Source organism: Neofelis nebulosa, chromosome 5 (genome assembly GCF_028018385.1).
Source record: "Neofelis nebulosa isolate mNeoNeb1 chromosome 5, mNeoNeb1.pri, whole genome shotgun sequence".
Taxonomy (NCBI): domain Eukaryota; kingdom Metazoa; phylum Chordata; class Mammalia; order Carnivora; family Felidae; genus Neofelis; species Neofelis nebulosa.
Genome location: NC_080786.1, coordinates 145,161,946 through 145,174,397, shown reverse-complemented (window position 1 = coordinate 145,174,397; position 12,452 = coordinate 145,161,946). Strand labels below are relative to the sequence as shown.

The window sequence follows — 12,452 nt, the reverse complement described above, 5'->3', positions numbered from 1 at the left end:
AGGAAGCCCTGATGTGGTTCTTATAGGCCAAGATTTGGTTGTCATTGTTTGAATAGCCCATAATACTGTTATTATAAATAATGGAGGGGATACACATAGTGCCTCACAGGGTAATGATCTATAACGATCAACAATCTAGATTTCTGAGAAGAATCCAGAAGACCAGAATCTTCCATAGCAGCATGGACGATAAGAGGCATATCCATAGCCACTGTAGTAGCCATATCCCAGGCCTCCATGGCCATAGCTCAGGCCATCATAGTAGTTGCTGTAGAAGCTCATGTGTGAGAAGAAGGCTCAGAAGAACAGAGTCAGTTTCTACAGCTTTAAATTTATAATATACCCAGAACCTTACAAACAAACTGAGTGGTATGTGGGGCAAACCACAGGCACTGTTGGATTCATGTTTCAAACTAGTTGGTATTAAAACCATCTCAAGAATTTCTCATGACCAATATATTTAAGACAACTTTACTGTGTGTCAGGATGCCTATAATGAAATCATGTGCCTTTGATGAGAGATTCTTCTATTTTGGTGACTTGTTTATTCCAGATTCCAAATTTAGACTATGTTATTGCTACCATGCCATCATATAACCTATGCAGATTCTACCTGTGTAAAACCCTAGTTTTATTTAATAATATTCTCCTTACACCTGAATATTTTCTGTCTTGGGAACAAAAGGGTAGTTTCAAAGGGGGAGAGAAAGATGGAAAAATTGTGGGAGAGGAGACATAGTGCCAGGATTCACTTGTAAACATTGAATGACTAAGTGTTTTATCTTTTTTTGGGGGAGTAATATTATTAGCTTTGGTTTTTACTTCACATGTACACGTAATCTATAATTTTATACATGACCCCAAACCAGACAGTGACCTTGAAGTTTGACCCAATTACCCCTAAATATATAGAAAAGAAGGGACTTATTTTATTAGAAATTTGAGTTTTAAAGGATGCCAGAAACTCTCAAGTGGTTTATTGATGTTATGCACTGTTGGGTATGTTGCCCCGAAAAGACACATCTCTTCTAGTTTCCTTGCTCAAAATGTATACCCTCAATCTAGGTATGATAAAAATTCAGACAAATCCAAATTGGAAACTCTTCTACAAAACACCCAAATCTTTCAAGCTGTCAAGGCCAGGAAGGCCAAGGAAAGACAGAGAACTGTCACTAATTGGAAGAGACTAAAAAGATCCTGCAACTAAAAGCAGTGTGAATTGGATTCTGAAACATCAAAAGGACACTAATGGAAAAAAATGGTGAAACAAAATCTATAGTTTATTTTATTTTATTTTATTTTTAATTTTTTTAACGTTTATTTATTTTTGAGAGACAGAGAGAGGCAGAGAATGAGCAGGGGAGGGGCAGAGAGAGAGGGAGACACAGAATCTGAAGCAGGTCCCAGGCCCTGAGCTGTCAGCACAGAGCCCGACACAGGGGTTCAACCCATGAACCGTGAGATCATGACCTGAGCTGAAATCAGATGCTTAACACAGGCACCCGTAAAATCTACAGTTTAAAGTATTGTTCAAAGTTAATTTCTTTGGTTTGATAAATATACCATGGTTATGAAAGATGTTAACATTATAGAGCATTGAGTGTTGGGCATATAAGAGTTTTCTGTACTATTTTGGCAACTTTCTATAGGTCTAAAGTTATTCCAAAATATGAAGTTAAAAAGAAAAGTAAAAATAATCTTTCATTTTATTGACTTGGTCTTTTACTAATTCACTTGTCAAATTTTATTAAGAACGAACTATATACTAGGCACTATTATGAGCACTGGGATGGGGCAATGAACAGGACAGACAAGGATGCTATTGTTGCAGAACTTATGTTCTAGACTAAGTAGGGGCAGAAAATTCAAGACGGACAAAGATTAAGGGAGTGAATGAGATAACTTCTGATAGTGATGAGTCTATGTAAATAATAAATCAAGATGAGCTAAAGAAAACTTCAAGAGTTATTGGTGAAGGATTACTTCAGACTGACTGGTCATGGAAAGCTTCACTGAAAGAATAAGAGAAAGATAAGCCATTCTCGATGTTACTTCAAGAGATCAAAGGCAGAGACTTTAAGGTGGAAACAAGCTAGGGCCATTTGAAGAGCCGAGAAACCACTGTGATCTATATATTATAATGGAGAGGAATCATATGAGCTCATAGATGTAGTCAAGGCTCTGAGATGCAGGGTCATGTCGGCTGTATTTGCTAAGCTTCGGGGTTGCTAGGTGTAGCAAATAAATACTGAAATTCAAATTTAACTGCATGCCTGGTAGGTACTCAAGCCATCCTAATGTGGGTAGTAGACACTGAAGGATTACCGTCAAGGAGGGCCATGATCTGATCTGTGCTACACATGCTTTGAGACATAAAAGGAAAGAATGAAAAAGTCTGGGTAGTATAAATAATCATCAACTTAATTTTGTCATGTTAAATTTCTAATGATGATTAGTCTATGAAGATATATACATTTATATATTAAGATTAGAAGTATATGAAATATTATATATAATACACCTGCAATGAGATTGGAAATATAAATAGAGACGGATTGGAGAAGAGAATGTATACAAAGTGATCCATCTAACAAGAGTTTGGGTAGAGACCAGAGACCATAAGTGGGGCAAATACCTAGCAAGACATTCTCACATTTGAGGGTAAAATCTGAGACATAAAAAGACAGGACACTTAGAAGAAGCAGTTACTGAGGTTGGGATTAAACCAAGTGTGCCTGGTAGGTTGAAGGTGAAGGTTGGAGAGCCTTTCAGGAATGAAGACAGAAGTTGGTGAATCTGAACGCTGCTCAGAGGCTGAGTAAAATAAAGACTTGACCTCTAGATTTGGCAGGACTGCGGTCTTGATGACCTCAGTAAGAGCAGTCTCAGAAGCATATTGGAGATGAAATATCGAAACACAGGACCAGAGCGATAAAGGTTCTCGGAACACTGCCATGGAAATACACTTGTGAAGTTTTGTTATGAGGCAGGATGTAGAAATGGGGATTACTCGGAAGAGTACTAATTTATGATAATAGAATATATTGAGAATGGAGTATATTTAGGACAACACACCAGAAAAAACAGAAAAAAAGAAAAAGGCAAGTGCGAAGCTTTCATTGCTATTATCAGAGAGAATAACTTAATTTTTCAGGAGAACCACATTAATTTTAGGAAGTAAATTCTAGAGAGATAAATGTCTAGCAAATGTTATTACAGATATTATTTGCATAGAATGCAATGTATTCGATATCCTTTTAAATCAAATACAAAAACCTTAATTATAGTTTTTTTTAATTAACTGATGCAATTCATGTTTACCAAATTTAGGCAATGTTTTAAGAGCGTAAGTATCTTTGAAGAACAATAAAAATCATGCTATTTCCACTATTTTTTCTTAAAAACTAATTGTTTGCTAAGGCTCTGAACTCTGAGAATTGAGTTTATTGCTATTTACTCCGTGGGAAATTTGAATGTCATGTGGTGAAGATGTCCTACACCTATATGTTGGTCCAGCCGATAGTGACTAAACTGTCACAATAATGTGGCACTTTACAAAAAATGCACCTACCAAGAAATGCACCTGGAAAGTACATTCAAAAACATGATCACTGAATGTGATGAATGTGTTGCTGTGATCATTAGTATGAAACAACTTTTTGTTTAAGAGGCTATTTTTTTTTTGACTCATTTGAAATAGTTACCACGTAAGACAAATTGAGTAATTTGGGAAACTCTGTGTCGTTATTCTGATGATCTCCAGAGAGAGTTGATTAAAATGCAGAAGGTGTCTAACTTCTTGAACCATCTTCATGGTGATATAAAGCAGCCCCAATTCCATTCTACAAACCCTGCCTAACATTACTTGAGAGAATAGATAAAATGATATTTTGCCTAAGAACTATAACCGAATTATCAGAAATCAATGTGACTAGATAGATAATACTGCCTTCCCACATGCATTTTTCTCAAATACACAGCAGTACATTTTTTAACTCTAACATAAAACTCCCCCCCACTTTTCTTTGGCATCACTTTCAGATGAGCTATCACACTATTTGAATGAAGATAGTTATAATTCAAGGGTTATACAAGAGGGCTCAGCATGTCGGGTCACAAAGCATACTGTTTTGAGAAAGAAACAGTTCTCTGTCTAAATTTATTAACAAAAATGCATGACGCTAAGCTTATTGGACAGTTACTTAGAATAGTAACTAATGATAGCATATGTAATTAGGACAAAAAAAAGAAATGTAAAAATTGGATTCCGCCAGAATAACTTGCATTGTCTTGTCCTTCGATAGAAGTTGGACATAAATGAGAATAAAACTCATTGGTATAAGTGCAAAAGTAGAAGATATTTTGTTCAGACCTGTTTCCCTTGAAATTTTAATGAGTTAAATTATTATCAACATTATGAGCATGAAAGATGCATTATGTTTTCAATATAGAAAAAGCCACTAAATCCCTGAAGAAATTAATTATTTGAATCAAAAGAGAAGAGAAACTCATGAATGAAAAGAAATGCTATTCTCTGTGAAATGTTTTACAATAATATAATTATTTGGGGGCCAAGACCTTAGCAAATGTGTTCTTTCTTGAAATAAAGGATGATTATAGGAGGTTAAAGTGAAGGTCTAATTTGGGGTAGGACTGTGTAGATGTGACTGAGTGCCTCCCCTCATTCAAGTTCTAGACTGGATACATGAAGTCCAGACAAAGCAAATCACCGTAATACCTCTGAAGCTTTATCTTATGTTTGAAGAACAACAAACTAACCCAATTAGTCATAAAATTAGCCAATGACATGACACATGTAGTGGGCGACACCCACATCGAGAGCATATAAAAGGTCTCTGTAGGAAGAAATGTTCACAGTGAAGTGACACTTCTCCTCGCCTTCTCTAGCCAAGCACAACCTCAACAGCCAACACCATGTGTGGAAGCTACTACGGAAACTCTTATGGAGGCTGCGGCTATGGAGGCTGCGGCTATGGAGGCTGTGGCTATGGAGGCTGTGGCTACGGAGGCTGCGGCTATGGAGGCTGTGGCTACGGAGGCTGCGGCTATGGAGGCTGTGGCTACGGAGGCTGCGGCTATGGAGGCTGCGGCTATGGAAGCTCTGGCTACAAAGGCTGGGGCTACAGAGGCTGTGGCTATGGAGGCTGTGGCCACAGAGGCCTGGGCTGTGGCTATGGCTCCTGCTATGGCTGTGGCTCTGGCTGTGGCTACTGGTAACAGAGACTCTCACCCTCTACGCCTGGACGTGGGATTCACCAATTCTGAGCCTCACACTTTTGGGTGCTGATTATCCTACATCACAGGTTTTAGACACCACTTTTCTGAAGAGTTGAACTCTGGTGCTCTCTACGTCTGAACGACAAGTCCTTCCTTTCTTGAATATAACCCGTGAAAAGTAGAAGAATGTGAAAATTATCCTCTGAGCTCCTGTGTGGTGTTTCATCCAGATGAGGCTGTCATAGTTCCTGTCTTTTGATTTTCATACTGAATATTTTTCTCCATTTCTCTAATAAACTTCTTCAATTTGGCATAACAATCCTGGTTTTCTTATTTAATATTAATAGTTATCTTTTTGGCTTGTGAAAAATTATTTGTATTAAAGGAACCAATAGCCTTCTTTAGGGGATATTTTCTTTTTATATTTCTAATTCCGTTGCCATACCAAGTCCTTGATTTGTGATACGAAGAAAGTAACAATCTTTGTAATGGTCAGTTTTCTTCTCTGGTTAAGCAGTAATAATGTGTGACGCTGGGCTATTGTTAAGATAAACAAGACAGTATTTGCCAATTTAGTTAAGCAGTACTATATATTCCATGTGCTTTTACATCAAAATTTTCATCTATGTGAAATTCCTTACAAGATATGAGTTTTGATGCATGATTCCAATATCTAGTCTTTGGTTGGGGCATATTTAAGCAACAAGTGTTTCTTACGCTTGTTCCACTCAAGAGTAAAGTGGTTCAAATCCACCCCAGCCTGTTTCCAGCTAACAAGTCTTGTTATGGTTTAAAAAATAATTCTTAAAAGATTATGCCATTTCTAAAACCCATTATGTATTTATGTTTAAAGCTGTTTCATGGCATCCCCCATGAAAACAGGGTACTTGTTTATCCTGAGTTGTTTCTTTCCCATCATTTGTGTGGTTTCACAGTTGTAGCTGTAGTTATTTGCCTTTCCCACATGTGTGTGTGTGTGTGTGTGTGTGTGTGTGTGTGTGTGTGTGACTCATATGTCTGTAAACTTATCAATTATTTTTTCTTGAAATGTGATTTCTACATCTTGGACATGAATGAGTTTAAGTGTTGTGCTTAGTTTAAGGTCATGGATATGCCCCAGTTCACAGGTTGATAGCTTCACACTTTGAAATTATTGACCTCACAAGAAGGAATTAAGATAACTGGAAATATCAAATCCCCAAAGAGACCATATTTTCCCCAAAGTATACCTATGTGAGGACTTGTCTTTCCTATTTATTCTTGAAGCTTAGAATTTTTGTTTAGTATTGAGTAAAAATTAGCCAATCTATGCTTACACATCGAAAGAAATAGTAGATTTTACAACTATTTTAACTTGCTTGGTAAGTCAAAACAGTTGGAGACAAGCAATGCCTTTGATGTAGCTCACGAGCGAAGATTGTCGGTTATGATTTTCCAAGATCTCCGCCCAACATATGTTTTAATGTCACCTAGAATTAATTAACATTCTTAGTAGCTCTAACACATTGAATCTGATGTTAAATGTTACCATTATCATCCCCAAAGAAACATCCATTTTTGTGCTCATATTGGTTGGTTTGTGTCTTCAAAGTCTTCAAATTATGAATATCTCTAATTGAAACTGAATAATATAGGCATCTTTTACACATTACCCTATTCCTTATCCGTGTCTCTCTTTCTCTAGAGTGACAAACCTCCACCCCAACAACGCTGTGTTTACCCTATCCAACGATATACACAAAATATTTCCTAAATTACCACCCTAAAATGTAAAACATAGGTCTCATGACATTTGAAAAATTATGGAACCCCTTGGAAATTGGTGTTCTTACCTAAATGTGAGGTATAACGGCAGAACCAGTCTTCTCAGATTGCTATGGAATGTTAGTATCTAGTAAATGTAACTTTTTGCTATCTCATGCATGGTTTATTTTCTGAATTCTTTGCATATAAAAGAGTAATTTTCTGTCAAGCTTATTCTGCGCTGCTTCTGTAATTCATATGCCAAAGCTCTGTATATATTTATATTTATAATATATATTTATAATCTAAATAATAATAATAATAATGTAGCATTTTTTAGCTGTTTACCATAGGACAATCACTTGCCAAGTCCTTTATGCATATCATCCCACAGAAGCGCCAGAACAACTCTACAATGTGTTAAAATTACCCTGCTTTACAGCTGAATAAAAGAGCAATGAGTTAACTCACTTTCTCACGGGCAGTTTTAATGTGGCAAAGGAATGTTTTATAACTACTTGCTTGTTTTCTCTGTGCGTGTGAATATAAATTTCTATTGGTTTGTCCTGCTTACATAATTGCCAGGATTTTTCCCCCCCACTAAATGCAAAAGAAAGATAAGTTGAGTTACTAGTAGCATTTATTATTAACTAATATTAAATTAGTGTATAATGTGATGACCAAGTTTGTTTTCTAATGCTTCTTCCCCATTAAAAAGTCTTCCATTACATTCTTCCTTCCTCCTTTATTCTCTTCCTGCCACTTTGGTTATGAAATTCCAAGTCTCCTTTGCTAGTCATCTAGAATCTTTGACGTATATGTCTTACTCTACTTGACACAATTGTTGTCTTTTTCTGCTTTTGCTCCAAATTTTAGGAGAGTCTTTCAGTCCTTCTCCCCATCTCAGCTTATGTTAAATTTTCTACCTCCAGTAAATTTAGTACATTTTTCATGACAAATATATGTTTCTTCCCTTTATATTTTGCTGTTTGCTTGTATACTTGTAATAGCATCATCTATGCCATGTGTCCTAAACATTATGAATTTTAGAATTAAAAAAATATGTTAAAGGGTTCTCCCTTATTTTGCAATAGCACTTTGACAGATGGGCTTATTCCAAGCCCTTAGATAGATTCTTTGATTTTTGCAACTTTTTTTTTTAAAAGAGAGAGAGAGAGAGAGAGAGAGAGAGAGAGAGAGAGAGAGAGAGAGAGAATGTGAGCAGGGGAGAGGGGCAGAGGGAGAGAGGCAAAGAACCTCAGTCAGGCTCCACACCGAGCATGGAGCCTGATGCAGGGCTTACTCTCACCACCCTGAGATCACAGCTTGAACTGAAATCAAGACTTTGATATTTAACCGACTAAGCCACCCAAGCATCCCCCAACTAATTTCTTTCTCAATGGATATATATCCAATATCTCTTTTTAAAAAATGTTTTTAATTTATTTTTGAAAGAGAGAGAGAGAGAGAAGGGCAGGGCAGGAGCAAAGAGAGAGGGAGACACAGAATCTGAAGCAGGCTCCAGGCTCTGAACTGTCAACATAGAGCCCGACAAGGGTCTCAAACTCACGAACAGTGAGATCATGACCTGAGCCAAAGTCAGACACTCAACTGACTAAGCCACCCCAGATGCCCCGATATCTAATCTCTTTTTTAGGGAACTTTGGAATTTACCAGGGCAACTGAAATCTAGGAAAAGAGAATATCTACATTTTTAGAATGCTATTGTCATAGGGTCTGAGCTTACGTTTATATAGGGACCCTAAATACAAGAATTGTCTCTATTAAGCTGGAGGCACACAAAGACCAGATGTCAGTCAGAGTTCTGATCCAAATCTGTCTCACCATGGGATTAATGGTTCCATAAACCCATTTCACAGTAATTTCGGCAGTCTTGTGGGCATAAATAGCATGGATATACATAGAAGCTATGTTCCCTCACCAGTATAGTGGGAATGTTCGAATGGAAGACCCTGAAAAAATATATATAAAGAGAGAAAGGAGGATTTATGATAGGCATTGTCTCACAGAATTATGGAGGCCGAAAAGTCTCACAATTTGCTATCTACAAGCTGGGGAACTGGGAAAGCCAGTGGAATGTGAGTCCAAAGGCCTTGAGAACCAGAAGCACCAATGTCTAAAGGCAGACGATGGGTATCCTGGGTCAGGCAGAGAGCAAATTCACCCTTTCTCTCCCTTTTTGTTCTATTTATGCCCTCAGCAGATTGGATGATGCCCACTCACCTTGGTGAGGGTGACTGACCTTCCCTATTTAGTTTATGAACTCAAATGTTAATCTCATCTAGGAACATCCTCACAGACACATCCAGAAATAATGTTGTATCAACTATCTGGGCATCCATTAGCCCAGTCAAGTTAACACATAAAATTAACCATCACAGCATAGGATGACAGGGATTATTGCCACCATTAAAGACTTATAGGATGTAGGAATAGCGATACCCATCACATACACACTTGATTCATTACTGTTCCTCCTGCAAAATTCAGTTTTTGGCAAACCCCCATGTGCGAGTTGTAGCACAGATGGCTAGGTTTCTGGAGCAAGGCCATATTGTGGCAGAATATATTCACAGCGCAAAAAGAAGCTCCTGGCATACTAATGGACCCAAGCAGAGACTGAACATCTGTCACTATGCAACATCAAATGACAATGTGTGCTGACCTTCATGACTGGGTACTCTCAGACCCACCAAGTCATAAATTTTGGCAGACTTAGCGGCAGGAGTCTGATGTTAAGTGGTAATATAGATTCAGAGTCAGTTAAAGCAGGTGCAAAGGGCATGAATGAGTTGCACGTGTTCCCTGCCTAAAGACTTAGGGGGCCTAAAGCCTACCTGTAGCACTGAAGTCTTTCTATCAGTTCACTGCTATAGCCCTACGGGGGTGTTCAGATGACTAAATGGCAGAGCGAGAATACATTCAGGCCTGGTTCATGGATGGGTCTTCTCAATATGTTGGAATTAGCCTGAAAATGGACTGCTGTTGCATTCGGAATTGCTCTGAGAAAGAATAGTCAGGGAAAATGTTCCCAGGAGACAGAGCTTTCTAGAAGGATACCCAATCATGAAATTTACGTGGAGAGAGATGTGGTCTGAGGTAAGAACATACAAGGACACTTGGACAGTTATTAATAGTTTGGTTAGTTGTTCAGGGGTCAGAAAGAGTATGATTAAACAAAGAGATCTGGGGAGGAATTGTACAGATGGACATATTGGAGTGGATACGAATTAAGTAGATATTTGAGCTTGATGTCAGTTTTCACCATAGTGCACCCACAGCAGAGAACGTACAAAACAATCAGGTGGACAGTGACTCAGCCAGGAAATGTCTAACAGCTTCTGTCATCTGTAATACCAGCATATGTGCAATGGGCCCAAGAATAGAATAGCCATAGTGGTAGAACTATTTCTTCTTTTACAAAGCTGATCTAGCTGATATTGGAATTGAATATCCAATCCGAAAGCATCAAAGGGTTTTTCTGAGCCCTTAATGTGGTACCATACTTAGAGGATTCCAACCAGCTCTTTCTGGCAAGTTGATTTTATCAGGCGCCTTCCATATAGATGGAAGTTGCTATTTAATAAGAATGATAGATATTCTGGGTATGGGTTTGTCTCGGCTGCCCACAGTGACATGATCATCACCAGTATCTGAGACATGTGGTGGCTTATTTATCATCACAGAATTCTGCACAACATTGCTTTGGACTGAGACAGTCTCTGAGAAGAAAGTGAAATAATGCACCCATTGCTATGAGATCTATTCATCTTAGCACATACCACATGTATGTGGTATGTGCCACCTGAAATGGCTTCTTAAAATGCTGCGAATGAATGTGCTAAGGATTATAGTTTGTGAGATTTGGTATTGTCTTTACAATGGAGAAATATATTTTTAACCGATGCTACCCTGTCCCCAATATCTAGAATATATTGGTCTGAAAAAAACACCTGTTAGGTAAAATTGCTCTCTTTCACCATGACTCCCTGGGACCCACTGGTTAATGAATTAATATAGAGTTTTTGCCTACCTGGTAATCGTGGGCTCCACCTACCAGTAGACAGAGAAATTAATTACAGTGTTGATTATTATGAAGAGATATAGTTCTGCTCTATAGTGGGAGTTTGAATGTCCATAGCAGAAACTCACAGGATCTACTGGGGTTGCTTCTATTCCCAAAGGACTGCTGGGCACAAGACCTGAGGGGTCAGGCTTCTCAGGATAAAGTTTTAGCTACCAAGACCAGCAGAGGTGCCAGAAAACTCTGAAGGCAGTGGAGAATAGGTAATAAAGAACAGAGACAATGAATGTCGATTACTGCTTAGAAAGCAGTTTGGAGCTGAAAGGAGACTTTGGCTGGTCCGACCAATCTTTTTGCTGTTCTTTAATAGTGTTTTGTTTTTCAGAATTCATGACCGGCTATTGTCTTTAAGGAGTGGTGACAGAAAAACTTGAACATAACATGAGATACGCCTGCACCTGAGTGATGTAAAGAATAAACTCTAGATGATGCTTGAGGGTGCTTCATCAGTGTCTCATTCATCATTTCACTCATGCTGATGGCTTCCTAGTGCAAGCCATTGCAGTTCTCAGAATGAAGTCTTTGTCCTTTCAAGTGCCAATGAAGTCACGTCTTTGGAGCAGACTTTAGCTGGTAGAAAAATAGCAGCTATACAGCCACACACACACACACACACGCACGCGCACGCACACATTCTTACGCTCAGAAATGATGAAGATAAATAAATGTATGTAAACAAATATACGGCATACTTGCAAATGAGCTTTTATTTAATGAAAAATAAAACCGGAATTTTCCCAAATAAATATTAAGATTGGATTTGTGCACACGTATAGAAAGGAACGGATATTTTTTCCGACAAAATCATTGGACAGTCTAGATAATGAATTGATTGGTGACTCTTTTATCACAGGTGGCCTAGGATTTAGATATTAGTGTTAGAAGAGAAAATAACACTAATATAATAAACAATCCTTATATGATAACAAGAACTATCCAAGGTATCAGAAGTCTAGAATACTTCAATAGAAGCCAGAACACCAGTATCTTCCAAAGCAGCATGGACGGTGGCAGGCATAACCATAGCCACCATAGCCACAGCCGTAGCCACAACCCAGGCCACCGTAGCCATAGCCCAGGCCGCCATAATAGTTGCCGTAATAGCACATGGTGTCAGGAGCAGAGGGTTCAGTTGAGGAGCAGAATCAGTTCCTCGTGTTTGAATTTCATAATCTGCACAGGGCCTTTTATACAACCTGAATGGTATGTGGGTAAACTACAGGCAGAATTGACTCATTTCCAAACAAATGACATTAAAAAAAATCTGAAGAATTTCTTATAACCAATATATTGGGGACTCTATTGCTGTAGTGTCATGTGCCTTTAAAACAAAACTTGTTTCCTAATTACACAGTGTTTGCTTACT

The 12,452-nt window shown here is 38.1% G+C and overlaps 2 protein-coding genes across 2 annotated transcripts; one reads left to right on the top strand and one right to left on the bottom strand.

The window, feature by feature from the left end:
- The first annotated feature begins 4,888 nt into the window (after window positions 1–4,888).
- On the top strand, window positions 4,889–5,557 carry LOC131511485 (keratin-associated protein 21-1-like). Its single transcript, XM_058729133.1, has one exon. The coding sequence runs from the start codon at window positions 4,936–4,938 to the stop codon at window positions 5,236–5,238; it is 303 nt and encodes a 100-aa protein (XP_058585116.1). The 5' UTR covers window positions 4,889–4,935; the 3' UTR covers window positions 5,239–5,557.
- Window positions 5,558–11,768: 6,211 nt separating this feature from the next.
- Window positions 11,769–12,236, bottom strand: LOC131511484 (keratin-associated protein 20-2-like). Its single transcript, XM_058729132.1, has one exon. It carries the CDS (start codon window positions 12,193–12,195, stop codon window positions 12,049–12,051), a length of 147 nt encoding a protein of 48 aa, XP_058585115.1. The 5' UTR covers window positions 12,196–12,236; the 3' UTR covers window positions 11,769–12,048.
- Window positions 12,237–12,452: the final 216 nt, after the last annotated feature.